We start from the raw sequence: 17,912 nt of genomic DNA, 5'->3' as shown, positions 1-17,912 counted from the left end.
TTAATAATTTTGACCTTGAGATTAGAACCACCAGAGAGGCCTAAACTGAAAAAGTCTACAGTACATATTTGGAAGACTTTGAGTTATCATTAAATGGTGTTACCATGGAAGAGAAATCAGTAACAGGAGCTTGCTGGTGCCCCTCAAACCAATCAGTGCCAATGAAAACATGTTACCTCAAAATGGTAAAATTACACTGTTCTCTACAGCAATAAAATTATGTGCTCTCTTGTGCTATCTTGTGAATGCAGGAAATAACATCTGCACAACAGTGCACACTAGTCTCCTTCATCCATTCATTTAGTTTCTTCCGCTTATCCTCTTAAGGGTTGTGGGGGGTGGAGCCTATCCCAGCAGCTTTCGGGCAAGAGGTGGGGTTCACCCTGGACAGGTCACCAGTCCATCACAGGGCCAACACAGAGAGACAGACAACCATTCACACTCACAGTCACACCTACGGTCAGTTTAGAGTATGAATCAGCCTAGTTAGTCTACTTCATGAAAAATCCAAATAATTTCACTGACAGTTACACACTGCAAAGTGGGTAGAGGTATGGGCCCACTCATTACTGCTTACAGCTTTAATTAGAGCATGCACAAACGTGTTAATCTTGGTGTATGTAGACACTAACTGAGTGGTCGGTTTGTTAGCCCAGTGCTAAAATACCAAAAGTTTCACCTTCCCAATAATGCTTCATGCCCCTCAATGGGCCACATTTTAACACACTGTTCATAAGTACTGGGCTGCACGGTGGTGCAGTGGTTAGCACTGTGGCCTCACAGCAAGAAGGTTCTGGGTTCGAGTCCCGGCTCGGGCACGGGATCTTTCTGTGTGGAGTCTGCATGTTCTCCCCGTGTCTGCGTGGGTTCTCTCCGGTACTCCAGCTTCCTCCCACAGTCCAAAGACATACAATTGGGGACGAGGCTGATTGATTCTCTAAATTGACTGCAGGTGTGACTGTGAGTGTGAATGATTGTCTGTCTCTGTGTGTTAGCCCTGCAATGGACTGGCGACCTGTCCAGGGTGAACCCCGCCTCTCGCCCGTTGACGCTGGGATAGGCTCCAGCCCCCCCGCGACCCTTAATGTGTAGGAATAAGCGGAAGATGACGATGGATGGATGGATGTTCATAAGTAAATTATGATGCAAAATGCCAGTAAACCAGCCAAACTCTCCGACTGACAATAAGCTTTTTCCAAAACTGCCACCCAGACATCTTCAGCAGACAGGGACTGTATCCATCTCCTTTATTTCCCGGAGCTGGCATGGCACTGCCAGCAGAAGCTGTGTGTGACTTTGGGAGATTGGTGACTCAAGTAGCCTAGTAGTAGTAGTGACTGTAGCCTGTTGCCTGGTATGAATCACGGCAAGGGGCTGCTGCCCTGTCACAGCAGCTACAGATCAATGATAATTACCACCTTGACACGAGTACGCTTATTACTGAACAGGATCAGGGACGGGGGCCCGAGCTGTGGTGGCCGTAGGGCCCGATCGATACTCCAGGAATAATGGCTCTCTGGGGCCTGAGATTGGACTTTGCCACTAAACAAGCCATTACAGCCGCACGCATGACAGCTTAGGTCTAGATATGCATCCTAACTCTCCTTCTCCTGGAGGTTTCTCCGCCAGAGTCCGTCTCAGTATGGCTCCCACATGCCTACCCACTCAATCTTCTCACCGACTGTTATGGGCAGGCGAGACACATGCCTCTGGCCTTGAGACGTGTTAACCAGAAGTGAGTGATTTGAGGAAGGATGCCGCTACAATTCAATATGCTCTTGTGCAACACGCCAGAAAAAAGGGCCTTGTAATGTGACCTGATGATTGCCACTGAGCATAAAGATCAAACACAGCCGCACTGCTGTGTGTACACATGAACATACTCACACAACCATACAAACAAAACGGCACACAAAAGTAAGCACATCAATGCGTATAAGCGATGCTGATCCGTCTATGGCAGCCCTCATCTTCTTTTCTCTTTGATTTTTACCATTTCCCTCCTCCAGATCCCTTGTTTTTTTCCCTCTCCTTTTTTTAATCCGGTCACACCTGTAATCAGGCTCTGCGACAGGAAACTTCAGAGAATCAATTAGTCCTTGCCTCATCCCCGAGCCAAGACGATTCCTCTCGACTTGAGCCGCAAACTCCTTCTATCAGGAGTCATTCTGCCTGCCTAACACCCAGACTCCTCTCTCCTGAGCCCGGATAGGTTTGACTCTAAGCCTCTAAAACGTTGACAACCCAAAGCGCCTTTCTCTCAGCAAGCCCTAACCGCCTGCCTCACCCTGGCCCTTTCTCTCTCTTCTCTCGTTCTAACCATCGTTGCAGCTAAATAAAGAAGGATTTGTTGTTTTTTTTCTCCTCTGCAGCCTGTGATAATGATACTACGTTATGGCGTTTCATCCACAATTAAATAAACAGTCCTTTTTAAAAGCAACCACAGCAAAGCTTGATAAGTGTAGAGGCTAGTGAGTCCAGGATATCCTGTATGCCTGTAAATTAGCAACTGAGCGAGCTGCATTGTGTTGTTTTAAAATTCCGCCAAAATGCCGCACAAAGGGAAATGCAAACCTGGCACTCTTCTTCTGGCTACAGCAGGCCCTTGAGTGGAGTTTGGAACAAACAGAACATTGAGGGGTCAGATTTAATCCCCCGCCTCTGCCTTTTGTATTCAGATTACAGACTAAGGAGGATTTGCAGGAGCCTGGAGTCTCTTGTTAAAAGACTGTGTTCTCCACTTAACCTGCAATTTACCTGTCAGTTAAGCCTGCTGTGGCAATCATCCACACCTTTGTTAGTGAAAGGGGCTGTTATGTTTCTGCATTTTCACAACTCTTAGGAGAGGTGTTATGTTCACTTGAGCCAGTGAAAGTGACATCATGAATCCCCTGACAGATGCTGATAAAAGCAGCGGCAGCTTGTCAAAGATATGTAACGCACCGGACCTAAAAAGAAATGAGATTACGTTTACGGCAGTCCTGAAAGAAAGGTTTTCTTTCAATAAAGTGGAAATCACTTCTTGATCAGTCGGACTATTCTAATGAGGTTGAGTTCAGTGTGTATTGCGATGTAAGAATTGAAGAAGTAGCTTCTTGACTTGATTTGTGTTTCCAACCTTCTTTATCTGCTCTTCTGGAAAATCCTGCCATGGAAGCCTGACCTTCTGTTACCCTCCATAACTTTCACTCAGACGTCATCACTCATGATTCATCTCCCTGAAACCAGTCAGCAAATGAGTGAAAGGGCCGCCATCATTCTGCACCACCACATCCATTTCATCCTCTCCTGTGAGTTGTCTTGCCCTCCTCTGGACAGCCATAATGCCTCCCTTAAATCTCACTCCTGAACAGAACTTGCCAGGTCCACAGCTGTAGTAAAGCATTCGTTTTCACCACACAGCCAAAAGGAGTAATAAAAGTGATGTTTAGACATTATCAGTCCCTCGCTGCATGCTGCCAAAGCTCTGTGAGCTACTCCTGCCCCCTTTTTTTTAAGCATGTGCAGATGCCCACCAAACAACTGCACAGCTTTTGATGGAGCTTTACACAAGTCTTTGATATGTCCCTTAATCTCCACTAAACTATCCCACTGGTTTTAACACCCGTACGCATTAGCCTATGTCTTAAAACTTAAGAGTTTATCGTTATGCACTAAATTTAGACGCCCTTTCTTAAGACTCAAGGCAGATTGGAAGCCGTGTGTGCATACAGCGTGCAAAATTATAAACCTTACAAAACATAACAAAGGATGGGCCCATTGTTTTATAATTCTGTAATTTTCTCCATTGAGCCACAAGAGATTAAAACAGTTTGGAGAAACAATCTTCTGGATGCAGGAGATAATTTTTTACTTGGACTCTGTGGACATCCAAATCAAAAGAAAGTAACGTGAAGGGCAGGCGCCAAAACAAAAGTCAGTTGTCTGCTGAAACCCCCTTCTTTGTGTTAAAGAGGATCACTGTCTGCTGTGACTTATTTTTAGAACATTTCTCATCATCTCTTCTTTCCTCTTCCTCATCCCTTTTTTGCCTTTCAACCAAGTCTTCTCCCTCATGAGGTTTTCCCTCTTTATTCTGGAGGAACCTACCTGTCCGTCTGCACATCAAACCTGTCCCCGATGGGCTTCTGAGGTAAATTCCAAAGTTAAAACCCATTACCGAGCTATCAGCCTCCTCATAATGCAGTCTAATGACCTCATTTACCTAAGTGTCAGCCCCGTCAGTAACCAGAGGCTCTGTCAGCTCGGCCGTCCATGTCCAAGGGTCCCTAACTGCTCTGAGGCATCAACACCGACACAGCTGTGTGTGTGTGTCTCGGCCTGTCCTCATCAAAACCAGGATAGAACGCTCAGCCTCTGAAAATATGTCAAGGCAAAGTGACTGGGGACACAGGGGGTAAGAGACTTTGGAATGAAAGTGCAGGGTATTTCATTTACCATATCCACTCTATTAGTCAGAGCAGCACAGTCAATCAGGGCCCCATTTTGATATGACGGGAGTCAGGGGAGAGAAGTGGAACACGGAAAAATGTCTGACGGTCACAGCGTGGCTATTCCAGCTCAGCTGAAATCAATTTGAGGAGTTGGTATGTGTGTAAAAATGGATCATGACCATCCAGATCCAAACATCGCTGCCTGTCCTTGTTAACTGAAGCTGTAGCACCGAGCATGCGTGAGGAGGAACATGACAGGAGGGGGCAAGGTTGCACACGAGAGTGTCAAATCGTTAAAGACTGTGGGCATTGGTGGGTGGGTGTGTTGTCTGCCCGCTGTCTCCCCAGGTCTCCCAGTGTACCTTTCTGTAAAATGATTTGGTAAATATGGAAAGGGGCCTCTAGGCCACACAGGCCCGGCCCCTCTTTAGGAGTGGATAATTGACTCCTTCGCCTCTTCGATAATTCATTGCTTGCATATGCTGGCTAATACATCAGACGAAAACTGCCCTGGCCCCCATCTCCCCTGACACACACACACACACACACACACACACACACACACACACACACACACGCACACGCACACGCACACACGCACGCATGCACGCACACACACCAGAACCACCACCACCCTGAGGAACGAGTGACTGTGAAGAGACTACGCATAAAAAATGGGGATGACAAATGAGAGCACTTCTAGCTCTATGAATGAATTATGTTCCCTAAATACCTTGAGCAGAGGCAACTGTCAGTTGGCGTCTATACTAATCTGGGACAAAATATGACCAGCTCCGCATTAAAGAGGAGGGAGCAGGGCTGCTAGAGAATGAGGCGAGAAATGAACGAGCAATCAGGCCATTAAAATTTGGTGTCTGATTCAGCTTTGTTGGACATTTGCACATTTATCATAAGAAGGAAATATCCTCCCCCTTTTGTCATTTTAATATGGCAACCTTCCATTGAAATAGATTAGGATTATTCTGACAGGACAGAGATATCATTTGTTTTACAATAGCAAAGTCAGCACTCACAACAGTCATTAGGAATTAGATAGATGGTGTTCGGAGAGACACTTGAAAACTGAAAAGAAGGATAACACTAATGGCACTTCATTTCAAGGATATTAAACGCTTGTTCTAACCAGCCACTGCAATGTGAAAGACAAATTGCTCATACAAGATGCAAGAACAGACCATATACGTGTCAGAAGTTCAGCAAGTATGAAGCACATCAGGTCACTTGGGGATGACTATGCTCACAGAGGGAGGGCAAAGACATTGTAACCTTGCTATTGTTCTATCTGTTAGGGATCTGGGGAGGTATGTGGTGTATTACTTGTGGGAAATGTATTTTTCAGGCAGCAGTTCAGAGACATCCTGGTTCAGGGCCACGGGAGGATCCTTGCATCCCTTTTGAAACACAGTAAGCAGTAGGCCCAAGGACAGGACAGGGACAGAGGCCACAGAGGCATTCAAGGCACAAAAATGGAAATAATAAACGTTAAAAATAATAAAAAATAACGAGTAATTTAACCAACTTTTTTGATTATTTCTGATGATAGAAATTATAATTTTAATTAATAGATATACTGTCCTTTTTCTAAAAAAAAGTTGCATGCATTGTCTTATGACTGCTGTATGAAAAATAGTTTTTGCTAAAGGCCTTGTATGATTTTAACTGTGCATGACCATGAATACACAGGCAGTGTCAATGTGCATATAAAGTATAATGTATGGGTGAATGCAAATACGATGTTCGTGTGTGTGTGCGTGTTTTTTTTTTTTTTTTTTTGGTTTCCTATCCAACAACGACCATGGTACAACAGGAGCCCTGTTTCATTTTACTCTAATTTATTAATGTATTATCATCCATCCATTCATTTTCTATACCGCTTATCAGTTAAGGGTCTCCTGGGAGGGGGGGGGGGGGGGTATCGCTGGTGCCTATCCCAGTTTACATTGGGCGAGAGGCAGTGTACACCCTGGACAGATCGCTAGTCTGTTGCAGGTATATATTATCATTATTGTTATTATCATTATTATTATTAGTAGTAGTAGTAGTAGTAGTGACAATAATAATAGTAGTAGTGTTGACAATAGTAGTAATTCACATCTGAGTTCTGTAGCTTGTCTGTCATTGTATCTCAACCTACATTTTTATGTTATCATGAACTTTAAAAAAAAACAAAAACAATGGTTATTTCTTTTGTAGTTCAGAAAACTTTAAATTTTAAGGCAACCTGTATTTATTTTGAGGCCAACCCAAACTCACGTCTAACTTCTAAGTTTATTTTTTATTTTTAGGATCTTAGTGTATTTTCAAGAAACCTCACATAAAAACTGGAAAATTATTCAGTTTTTCAGTATCATGTAAGCGAAATAATTTTTTAAGCACGCTGATTTAGCTGGCTGAGGAAAACCGTATGAATGCCGATACTGCCCTCTAGTGCCAATATTCAGTACTGAGGATAGTGTTAAACAAGTCTGTTTCAGTGCTTTGAATTTATAACGGGCAAATTGTCTTTCAGTTAATTTGTTTAATCAATAAAACACATGGAAAATAAATATGTTCCAGCTATAATAAAGATTATGACATGCAATTTTGTGCAATTGAGAGGAACCAATGTGTCAAATAGAGTGATTGATTCTAGTTCAATTGATAAACTTACATGCATTCACATGCATCCTGTCAAATGCTATTTTGACAGGATGCACGATTGCAGTTTCATTACAAGAGAGGATCAACACAAGAGAGTGTTCCTGGGACTGCTAGCTCCTCCCCACATGGTGGAATCATAGTCCTGGATGTGTAGCTTGATTGTTGGGGCTTTCAGCTCTTCAACTTATGGAGTTTTGTGTCTTTGAATGAAATGATGGTCTATGAATGAGTTGCATGTAAATGCAGCTCTTTGTATGCTCACTGAACACGTTCTGTGTAATTTCAGCTGTTTGCTTATGTCGTCTTTTGTGCCTCATTCAGTGCTATCACACATGATTAATGACTCCCTATCACCATGATTGTATTTGCAAATGATTACTGTCATGAGTTGGCGAGATAAAGACTTGTAAATTACAGCTCTCCCATGCATTTATCAATTATGAAAGGGTGGTGATATCTGAAGAGAAGCACTCTGACAGAAAAAAAACACCCATGAAAATGGCATAAGGACATGTATTTACATACATCTTTTGATTCTTTTATGAGTGGTTTGACTGAATAACATCATTTTCTTTTACTTTTTATGCAAAATATCAACAGAAAAGCCACAAAGGGACAAAACATGAAGGCGGGAAAGGAGCCTTTCCGTTTTGACTCTGACAAACATTTAGAACATGTAAATATCACAGATATTTGTACGTGTGAACACATGAAAAGATCAACTATAAGGATTGAAATCCTTTTTAGTTTACATGCCTTCCCAACGTTTCACTGCTCAAAGGCAATGATGGCCATGATGAAAACTAGGACCCATCCATCCATCCATCCATCCATCCACATTCTCCCTCTTATCCTGTTAAGGGTCGCAGGGGGTGGAGCCTATCCCAGCAGCCTTCACCCTGGACAGGTCACCAGTCCATCACAGGGCCAACACATAGAGACAGACAACCATTCACACTCACAGTCACACCTACAGTCAATTTAGAGTATCAATCAGCCTCGTCCCCTCTTGATGTCTTTGGACTGTGGGAGGAAGCTGGAGTACCAGAGAGAACCCACACAGGAACAGGGAGAACATGGAGACTCCACACAGAAAGACCCCCTGCTGCAGCCAGGGCTCCACCCACAACCTTTCTTGCTGGATGACCACAGTGAGGACCACCGCTCCACCGGGCTGCAAAAACTAGGATCCTTTTGTAGTTTTCTTTGTATGCATATTATCCTCATAGGAGCTGGCGTCCACATATGTGAACATCATATTTTAGGTTGTCTAGACCACAATATGAGGGCCCCACGGTGGTGCAGTGGTCAGCACCGTCACCTCATAGCAAGAAGGTTCCAGGTTCAAGCCTCGGCTGGAGCACAGGGTCTCTCTGTGTGAGTCTCCATGTTCTCCCTGTGCCTGTGTGGGTTCTCTGCGGTAGTCCGGCTTCCTCCCACAGCCCAAAGACATCAAGAGGGGACGAGGTTAATCCAGACAGAGAAACTGTAAAACAGGTTTTAGGACTTTGGTTGGACTCTAAATTGACCAAAGGCGTGGCTGTGAGAGCCACTGGTTGTCTGTCTATATGTCTGTATGTAAGCATTGGGGTCTTAGGAGGTTATATTACTTTTAATTATATAATCCATTAATTCACAACAACTTGGCCAGGTCTGAAAAGAAAATGCTGGCTAACGTCTGCTGGCTTAGCAGAGATCACATCAGAAATCTCAGATTTGGCAGGTTGCTGTTTTCATTGGTGGAAAACTATTCATTTCTAAATTATTTGTTTTCATTTGCAATTATTTCAGTACCACAGCGATGCAATTGTAAAGTCACTGAGAGTGTATTGATGGCTTACATTGACGACAGAACTTCCAGTAGAACACACAGCCCCAATCAAACAAACTGTAAAACAGGTTTTAGGACTTTGGTTGGACTCTAAATTGACCATAGGCGTGGCTGTGAGAGCCAATGGTTGTCTGTCTATATGTCTACATGGATGGATGGATAGATGGGTATACTCCAGGGGGTACGTGAAGCTTTACAAAAATACATCCACCCAATTAAGTCTTGAGAAATAATTATATTATAAATATTCGATAAAATACAAATACATACACTGAATTTTATATTCAGTATTTAATTTTAATATCTTTAAAAATACAGACTCTCCCCAAAACAACTTAGTTTGACCCATTGATCCAGCATCACTTGTCAATAACCTGCCGTTGCCATGACAACGCACTGTCATGATGAATGTGTGACTAAAGCGCAGCGATGGTGCTGAAAATACGTAGAAACAAGTGAAAAAGAAGGCAAAACCTGAGCTGATGAATAAATGAACGTAGGCACCGAAGGCACTGTGTTGTTTTTTCCCGGTAGAAATTAGCCAAGGCTCGCAGATCATTGATACAAGTTGTTTAACTTTCATAAATCTGACACTGATGGCGCAGCACTGTACCTCTTTATTTTCTACCAAAAATATTTTGCGTGTGTCAGGGGGTACTTGACTAAAAATATTTCAAAGGGGGTTCGAAGCGGGAGTTTGAGAACCACTCTCCTGAATAACTGACTGTTGGTACCGTTAGTGTAATTTTTCTTTCGTACATCCATGGTTACATACTGCCCACCTTACTGCACTTGTGTATTTAATTCATGCCTGGGCCGTGCGAACAGGTGCGGGTCGACAACGAGCCCAACGGTGTAGCTTTGGTCTCAACATTGATAAGTCATGACAACATTGCCCCTCCAGTGGATTCGCTTTTTTCGGACCATGCAGGGGGACATGAAAAACCTGCACCAGTCAATGCACCATCACTATGAAGAAACAAATGTTCAACTGGAAGTAGAGCAGCATCAACATGACAACATGTTGTACCTTTAAGAAGCGACGCCTGCGTACTGAAATTCAGAGGAAAAACACACCATTAAGCGCCATGTAGGTCAATCTGTTGCTGAATTCATACAAAATAAACAAGAGGAAACATTCTTCGTCATGGCAGTTTTTAATGGGTCCATGTCTATTGCTTTTGTTTGTAATGTGAGATGATGTAACGGGTCAAAGATAACGTATTATTTTGTCTGCCTGTTTTCTGACTTGAACTCATTTAGCTTGTTACCCATGGTTTAGTAAAGGAGGAACAGACTTAAACTCTCAGGCTCAATAACTCCTAAAACAAACACTTAATTGGAATAATTTACAGTTCCATAATTCTGTGGAATTTTTAATGGCAAAAACATCCAATAACTTCACTTTTACACAATGAAATGCCATCGAGATCAGGCTTGGGTCTGCTCGTTTGGATAAAATAAGTTTGTGGCCTGTTGTCTATGTTCCTGAGGTTGTTGTGCTCGGACTTCTGCCGCTAGCGCCAGTTCTCTGTCTGATACCTGACTTTTGGCGGTATTCCGTCCAGTTTTAAGGTACAATTGTAACCCTAGTTATTGCTCACAGTTGGTTTTTATTTTTTATATTCTTTGGCATCACTGGAAACCTGGTTTTGAATTATTTTAGCTTTGACTGCCTCCACGCTTCAGTTGACAGCATGTGAAAACCCGACAGATATCAGCTTATAGCAGAGCGCTAGCACGTTGACAAGCAAGGACTGTGATTTACTCAGAATGGAGATTAAGACATCCAACAGCTCTCAAATTAGTTCAGAAAGACCAGCTTCTATCCAGCTACAGGAGTGTGTCCTCTGGCATGTCCAAACAGATCGTCTCACTCTCCACGACCCTCCAGGACAGAGCTGCATGGGATCCCACTGGCCGACAAACACCCTGTTATTGGCAGTCATCCTCCGGCTCAATGCCCAGGAAGGGCAAACCTCAAGAAGAATTGCCTTATAATACAGGAATCATCAGATAACCAGAATTCTTGATCCACCAGTACAGTCCCCCTGCCCCCGACCCCCCTACCCATCACAGGCTGGGTCATCAATGCCTGACAATTAGGGCCGCTATGGCCACAGGGATCAGGGTCAGCCCCAGACAGATCCCAGCTGTTTTCCAGAGGGATCCTTTCTTCACTTCTGGCACTGCAGCGTCCTCCAGAGGTTCAGGGGCTGTTGGCACAGGTTCTGCCCCCTCTCTGGAGGTTGGATGTCTCGTCCCGTTGTCCAATGACTGCGGCATCCTCTCAAGGTTGTCCTCCCTGACTTCATTTTGATGAACCCCCACCTGTGTGTGAAGCTCCACCTGGTGGGTCTCTGCCACCTCAAGAGCAGTTTCACACCTGTTCCTGACCTCCTCACGGAGGCGGATCTCTTGCAGCTCTTGTTCCAGCAGAGCGTTTTTCCGCCTCTCCACCTGGAGGTCAGCGGCCAGTTTTCCCACACAGGCCTCGAGCGTTACCCTCAGGTTCTCCTTCTCCCTGTGAAGAGAGCGCTCCTTCATTGCAGCGTCTTCCCGCACGGCCTCGATCTCTTTAGCCATCTTGAGATGGAGGATTTCCATGTCAGTCTTTAGGGAGAGGGCCCGGAGCCTGTCCTCCCTGGTTCTGTCTGTGGTGGACTTCAGCCCCAGCCTTTTCCGGATCCATCGAAGGTTCTTCAGCTTCATCCTCCTGTTTTCATTTCCCTCATAGAAGACTCCAGCCAGGTTTTTGGGCGGTAGATGCTGAGAGTTTTCATCACTGTCTTCATTGCTGGTCTCAACATCGTCCTCATCAATGGTGTCTTTACTGGTCTCCTCACTGTCTTCATCATCATCTTCGTCATTGTCTTCATTATTGTCCTCATCACTGTCTTCATCGCTGGTCTCATCGCTGGTCTCATCATCACCGTCATCATTGTCATCACAATTGTCCTCATTGCTAGTCTCATCATCATCGTCATCTTCATGATTGTCCTCATCACTTTCTTCATTGCTGTCTTCGTCGCTGTCTTCATCATTGACCTCATAGCTGGACTCATCGCTGGTCTCATCATCATCTTCATAATTGTCCTCATCGCTGTCTTCATCGCTGTCTTTATCACTAACCTCATAGCTGGCCTCATTGCTGGTCTCATCATCATCATCATCTTCATAACTGACCTCATCCCCGTCTTCATTGCTGTCTTCGTCGCTGTCGTCATCACTGACCTCATAGCTGGACTCATTGCTGGTCTCATCATCATCATCATCTTCATAATTGACCTCATCACCTTCTTCATCGCTGTCTTCATCGCTGTCGTCATCACTGACCTCATAGCTGGACTCATTGCTGGTCTCGGTCTCATCGTTGCCTTCAAACTGAGCACCGCCAGCAACAAAACGATGGGCCAGGATCAGCGGCCATGACAACCTCTTCTCAGGGTCTCTGATCAACAGACCTCTCAGGAAACTCTGTAAGGGAGACGTCACATGGTCACGGTGAGCAGGACGATACACTTTTGTTTGTCTTCATAAGCAGCAGTAAGCATCTTTGGCTTTTAACGGTAACTTGTGTTTGAGCACACTAACACAGTAGCTAGCTAGCTAGTTAGCAGCTGAGGACGCAGTATAAGAATGTAGCTGTTGTACCTTGCAGCTGGCGCTCATATTGTTGGGCCAGTCAACCGAGCCTTCCAGGATGAGCTGCGACAGGTGGTGTCTGGATTCCCCGAGGAAGGGAAGCTCCCCAGTGTGGAGCTCGAACAGGGTGCAGCCCAGAGCCCAGAGATCAGCAGTGTGATCATAGGGCTCCCCCCTTATCCGCTCAGGGGACATGAAGGCTGGCGTTCCCTTCTGAGACGTCAGCTTCAAGGTGGGCTTCCTCAAGACGCTGGCAAACCTGAGACAGAATGGCATCAGATATAAACATACTTGTAGATAATGATGCTCACGGCCATGCTTTCCTTCAACGTCTAAATCTACTTACCCAAAGTCACACAGTTTCACCACTCCGTCGTCCCCCAGCACAGTGTTGGCCGTCTTCACGTCCCGATGAATAATGCGACGTGAGTGTAAGTAATGGAACGCTGAGAGCAGCTGGCAGGCAAATTTCTGGACCTTGGAAGAGGGAGAGAAATGCAAATGTTGATGAAGTGAAGTCTCAGTTAGTGTAATGTCCGGCGTGACTTTGTGTAATGAAGGAGTACCTGGTGCTCTGGGAAGTTCCCGTGATCATGAAGGGCCTGGAGCAGGTTGGAGCCTCCAGCGTACTCCATCACAAAAACAAGCTGTTGACACAGTGGAGAGATTTGGTCACACATTGAGACGATGGTGCAGCAGATCAAGGATCCGCCAGAGAGCAAGAGGCACTTCCAGGGAAGATTAATCACTATCTTACCCATTTTTTCATTTGAAAACTGCTCAACAATGTAACGATGTTGGGGTGGTGGATTTTTCTCATGATGGTCACTTCCCTGTAGAGAATTTGGATCTCCTGATCTGAGCGACCATCTTTCTCAATAAACTTCAGAGCCACAATCTGAGGGACACATGAGAACAGATGCTGACACATGGAAACTAAGTCAATGACAACAGTCTGTCTAATCCTATTCCAGCTAAAGCTACTTACTCTGCCAGTTTCTGTTTCTTTGGCCCTGAAAACTTGGCCGAATGTGCCCTCTCCCAGCTTAACCAGTTCCTGATAGGGAACCATTCTGAGTTGTTGGTAGACTAGTAGACTGGTTTCTGTTTGCAGAGAGTAGGAAACGTGTTCCTTTACACTCCGGTGTCCTTGAATCTGTCATCCTAAAATCACTGGCTGCTCTCAGTGACATTGTCTCTGATATTGTCATCTTGACTGAACGCTGTGATCTGCTTCTGTCATCTTCACTGACATCAGAACTCTGGCCGTACGCCATCGTGCATGCGCCCTCCCTCCACATTCACCTTCACGTGGATCGAGAAGGAAGTGAGTGTGTGAACATGTAGTCCTCCATGTTCAGGCCCTCAGAAACATTTCCTACAGAAACTGCAAAGTGACGGTGGAGCCGCAAAGAGCGGAAAAAAGTGAGAGATGGAGAAAAAAAGAATGAGTCCTTGAACTGGTAGAACAGACAGGAGAGAGCTGAGTGGAACCTGACAGCCAATGTACCTTTAACTGGTAGAACAGACAGGAGAGAGCTGAGTGGAACCTGACAGCCAATGTGGCTCTGAGATCAGATCTGAAAACTCCACTGATTCTGATTTCATGAGTCAATAACAGCAGGACAGTGCGTTGTCATGGCAACGGCAGGTTATTGACAAGTGATGCTGGATCAATGGGTCAAACTAAGTTGGTTTGGGGAGAGTCTGTATTTTTAAAGATATTGAAATTAAATACTGAATATAAAATTCAGTGTATGAACATAAATTTGTATTTTATCGAATATTTATAATATAATTATTTCTCAAGACTTAGTTGTATTTGGATTACTGCTTTTTTTTGGAATATTTATATTTTTGTAAAGCTTCACGTACCCCCTGGAGTATACCCATCTATCCATCCATCCATGTAGACATATAGACAGACAACCATTGGCTCTCACAGCCACGCCTATGGTCAATTTAGAGTCCAACCAAAGTCCTAAAACCTGTTTTACAGTTTGTTTGATTGGGGCTGTGTGTTCTACTGGAAGTTCTGTCGTCAATGTAAGCCATCAATACACTCTCAGTGACGTTACAATTGCATCGCTGTGGTACTGAAATAATTGCAAATGAAAACAAATAATTTAGAAATGAATAGTTTTCCACCAATGAAAACAGCAACCTGCCAAATCTGAGATTTCTGATGTGATCTCTGCTAAGCCAGCAGACGTTAGCCAGCATTTTCTTTTCAGACCTGGCCAAGTTGTTGTGAATTAATGGATTATATAATTAAAAGTAATATAACCTCCTAAGACCCCAATGCTTGAATTTTTTTTCTCTTTGCTGTTTGGTCTGATTGGGACCTGATGATTGTAAAACAAAGAATTATCTTTTTACATGATGTAGTTTCCGAGAAAAATGCTGTCCACATATGAGGACATTCATTTTAGATTTATTCATCTGAAGTGCTGCTGACGGTTGCAGGAAGACGTTTCTCTTCAACAAAATCAAAAACATTCCAAGCATTTTGCATCGTTACTGTTCCAAACTGTTCATTTCAATTTCTGAACATGGCATGAAACATGAAACATTTCACTGACACTGCTTCTTCAAGCAGTCCATCCATCCGTCCATCCACCCATCCATCATACATTCACCCATCATCCATCCATCCGTCCATCATCCATCCACCGATCATCCATTCATCCATCCATCCATCCATCATACATTCACCCATCATCCATCCATCCGTCCATCATCCATCCACCGATCATCCATTCATCCATCCATCCACCGATCATCCATTCATCCATCCATCCATCCATCATACATCCACCCATCATCCATCCATCCATCCATCCATCCATCCATCCATCCATCCATTTTCTACCTCTTATCCTGGTAAGGGTCGGAGGGTGGAGCCTATCCCTGCAGCCTTCAGGTGAGAGGCGGAGTTCACCCTGGATGGGTCACCAGTCCATGGCAGGACCAACACAGAGAGGCAGAATACCATTGGGTGCCGGTTCATTCTGTTTATTTGTACCAGTGCGTGTGAGTAAACATTTTACCATAAATGATGTATTTTTAGATGTAATTTTCATTGATTTCCAACAGTTTTTTAAAAATTTTATTTTACATGCCTGTTGTTGGGTTGTTGGTTCTTCAGGTTTCATTCAGACCACTTTGAATAAGGTGTCTGTCAAAAACCATCGCGCCTACACGTGTCAAACCCAAGGCCACGTGGTTAAGATGAGCCAGAGTTCAGTTCCAATCAGCCCCACATCAGTCACCATGGAAACCTAAAAACCACCAGTTTCTGGCAAAGCCTGAAAACATCCTGCTAGGTTTGGTTTGAGGGAGCAGAAATATGAGCAACACCTTCGTTCCATCAATTAAGCACATTTTTCCAAACCAAGTGCTGCTGTATCACCAGCAGGAGACATCTGGTGGTCCTGGTGTTTGTGTGTGGAAACTTAATGTTACTTTCTTTTTTCAAAGTGGTTAAGAAATGTTATTGATAAACTTATTTGCCATAGATTCACGATGAAACTTGATTTTCCATGGTGACATCGTCTTCTTCTGTCCCCTCAGTACTCCTGCTCAAAACCTTTGACGTCCTGTTTGATGAGGACGTCATCAACCAGGGTCTTCCTCAGGTGGGAAGCCAGGAAGGACACGGACCAGCGAGATAGCAAAGCTCAAGCGCTGGAATCCGTCCGTCTGTTTTTCTCCTGGCTCAGCAAGGAAGATCCTCAGGAGTTCCTTCCGGAGCGCAGACATGGACCCTTTTGGCAGAGAGGCAGAGACCACTGAACTCAGTCACCAGCACTTAAGTGTTGAAGTAGTGGTGCCTCTCTGCTGATAAATGAACACCAATGGTTGCAAGTTGTGTTTTGATTTTCAATTTTACAAAATAAAAGAAATGAACTAAAACTGCTCAACTGAAATCATCATTTGTATTGTGTGAGTTCATGTGTTCATCATCCAGCAGCTCCTGATAATGGGTGCCTCAAAGTGCATAATCAGGCTTACACCAGAGACTCTGTCCTCATCTATCCGTCCATCCATCCATCCATTTTCTACCTCTTATCCTGTTAAGGGTGGTGGGGGGTGGAGCCTATCCCAGCAGCCTTCCCCCTTGACAGGTCACCAGTCCATGGCAGGGCTAGCACATATAGACAGACAACCATTGGCTCTCACAGCCACGCCTACAGTCAATTTAGAGTCTGGATTAACCTGGTCCTCTCTTGATGTCTTTGGACTGAGGGAGGAAGCTCGAGGACCGCAGAGAACCTAAGCAGGCACAGGGAGAACATGGAGACTCCACACAGAAAGATCCCGTAGTCCAGCTTTGAACCCGGAACCTTCTTGCTGTGAGCTGACAGTTCTGACCACTGCACCAGCATGCCGCCCTCATATTGTGGTGTAGACAACCTAAAATATGATGTCCACATATGTGGACGCCAGCCCCTACAAGGTTAAACATGGCATATAGTTGGGTGAAAAGTGAAACTAAGTTTAAAAAGGCTTGCGTAGAGGAATTTTTGTGGGATGAAGAAAGTCATCAGACACAAGAAACAGGCTGGAGACTCAGAGAGGGCTTACACTGGACATTCTAATAGTACGTGCACTCAACATCAAAATGCAAAATGCAATTTATGTAACCTTGTTTTTACTTTTAGCTCCCCCCTCCCCCTCCCCCCTCAAAGAGCCTTTGCTTTTTGGATCAGGCTGCATTTGTAATTAATAATTTGTTCTTAATTGTTTGCCTGAGTAAATAATGGTTAAAAAAATCAGAATAATATATTTTGTACCACTCTGTCTGGTTTGTTAGAGATGTAGAGCTCTTTCACAATCACCAAATATTCTGTTTCTGGGTGCTAAACTGAGGGCTGCTCATCCTGAAGGATGTCTTGACCTGTGTTCTCCATGCTGCAACTCCTACGAAAACCCTTCAATGGAGATCACTCCAACTTCATGATCACATTAAGTCTGGTGGTCTGACATTGATCCTGGCTTTGCCAAGGAGACCACATCCTATCTCGGATAGGGGATACCTGCCCCAGCAAGCCTTTGTGCCCAGAAAACCTGACTTTCCCATCAAACGATCCATCCATCACCCTCTGGAAGAATCAGAAAAAAAAATGGACAATGCCACATTTACTGCTGAAAAAGAATTATCTTCTAGAAACTTAGTTTAAATTCCACATCTTATTCATGAACTGTATGTGGAAATTATTACACTGTGCATGACAGTAAACACTGAAAAACACAAAGGCAGCAGTGAAATTCGAGTGACATGACCTCATTACTAGTTTAGTCATATGAGTGCAGGTTGCCAAGACATGTCACCCTCTTTA

The 17,912-nt window shown here is 44.3% G+C and overlaps 1 protein-coding gene across 3 annotated transcripts; it reads right to left on the bottom strand.

Moving 5' to 3' along the window:
- Window positions 1-9,220: 9,220 nt before the first annotated feature.
- Window positions 9,221-13,664, bottom strand: LOC147250047 (uncharacterized). 3 transcript variants are annotated; one of them, XM_086225324.1, is made up of 6 exons: window positions 13,328-13,664; window positions 13,137-13,217; window positions 12,917-13,047; window positions 12,580-12,829; window positions 12,262-12,402; window positions 9,221-12,159 (listed from the first exon to the last, which is right to left on the bottom strand). In XM_086225324.1, the coding sequence occupies exons 1-6, from the start codon at window positions 13,640-13,642 to the stop codon at window positions 11,014-11,016; spliced, it is 2,064 nt and encodes a 687-aa protein (XP_086081450.1). In that variant the 5' UTR covers window positions 13,643-13,664; the 3' UTR covers window positions 9,221-11,013. The 3 variants fall into 3 exon arrangements, with proteins under 3 accessions (XP_086081450.1, XP_086081449.1, XP_086081448.1); XM_086225323.1 differs by having other exon boundaries at window positions 9,221-12,402; window positions 13,328-13,468; window positions 13,559-13,664; XM_086225322.1 differs by having other exon boundaries at window positions 9,221-12,402.
- Window positions 13,665-17,912: the final 4,248 nt, after the last annotated feature.

The sequence above is a fragment of the Aulostomus chinensis genome, chromosome 14, assembly GCF_037954235.1.
Source record: "Aulostomus chinensis isolate RoL2024-O1b breed Wild chromosome 14, RoL_Achi_v1.0, whole genome shotgun sequence".
Taxonomy (NCBI): domain Eukaryota; kingdom Metazoa; phylum Chordata; class Actinopteri; order Syngnathiformes; family Aulostomidae; genus Aulostomus; species Aulostomus chinensis.
This window is presented reverse-complemented; position numbering and strand designations above follow the sequence as displayed.

Coding starts and splice junctions, on each gene's coding strand:
- LOC147250047 (XM_086225322.1), bottom strand. CDS start 13,642: ATGGTTCCCTATCAGGAACTGGTTAAGCTGGGAGAGGGCACATTCGGC. Junction 13,218..13,327: donor GTTTTCAAATGAAAAAATGG/GTAAGATAGTGA, acceptor CTGTGTCAACAG/CTTGTTTTTGTGATGGAGTA. Junction 12,830..12,916: donor GTGAAACTGTGTGACTTTGG/GTAAGTAGATTT, acceptor ATTCTGTCTCAG/GTTTGCCAGCGTCTTGAGGA.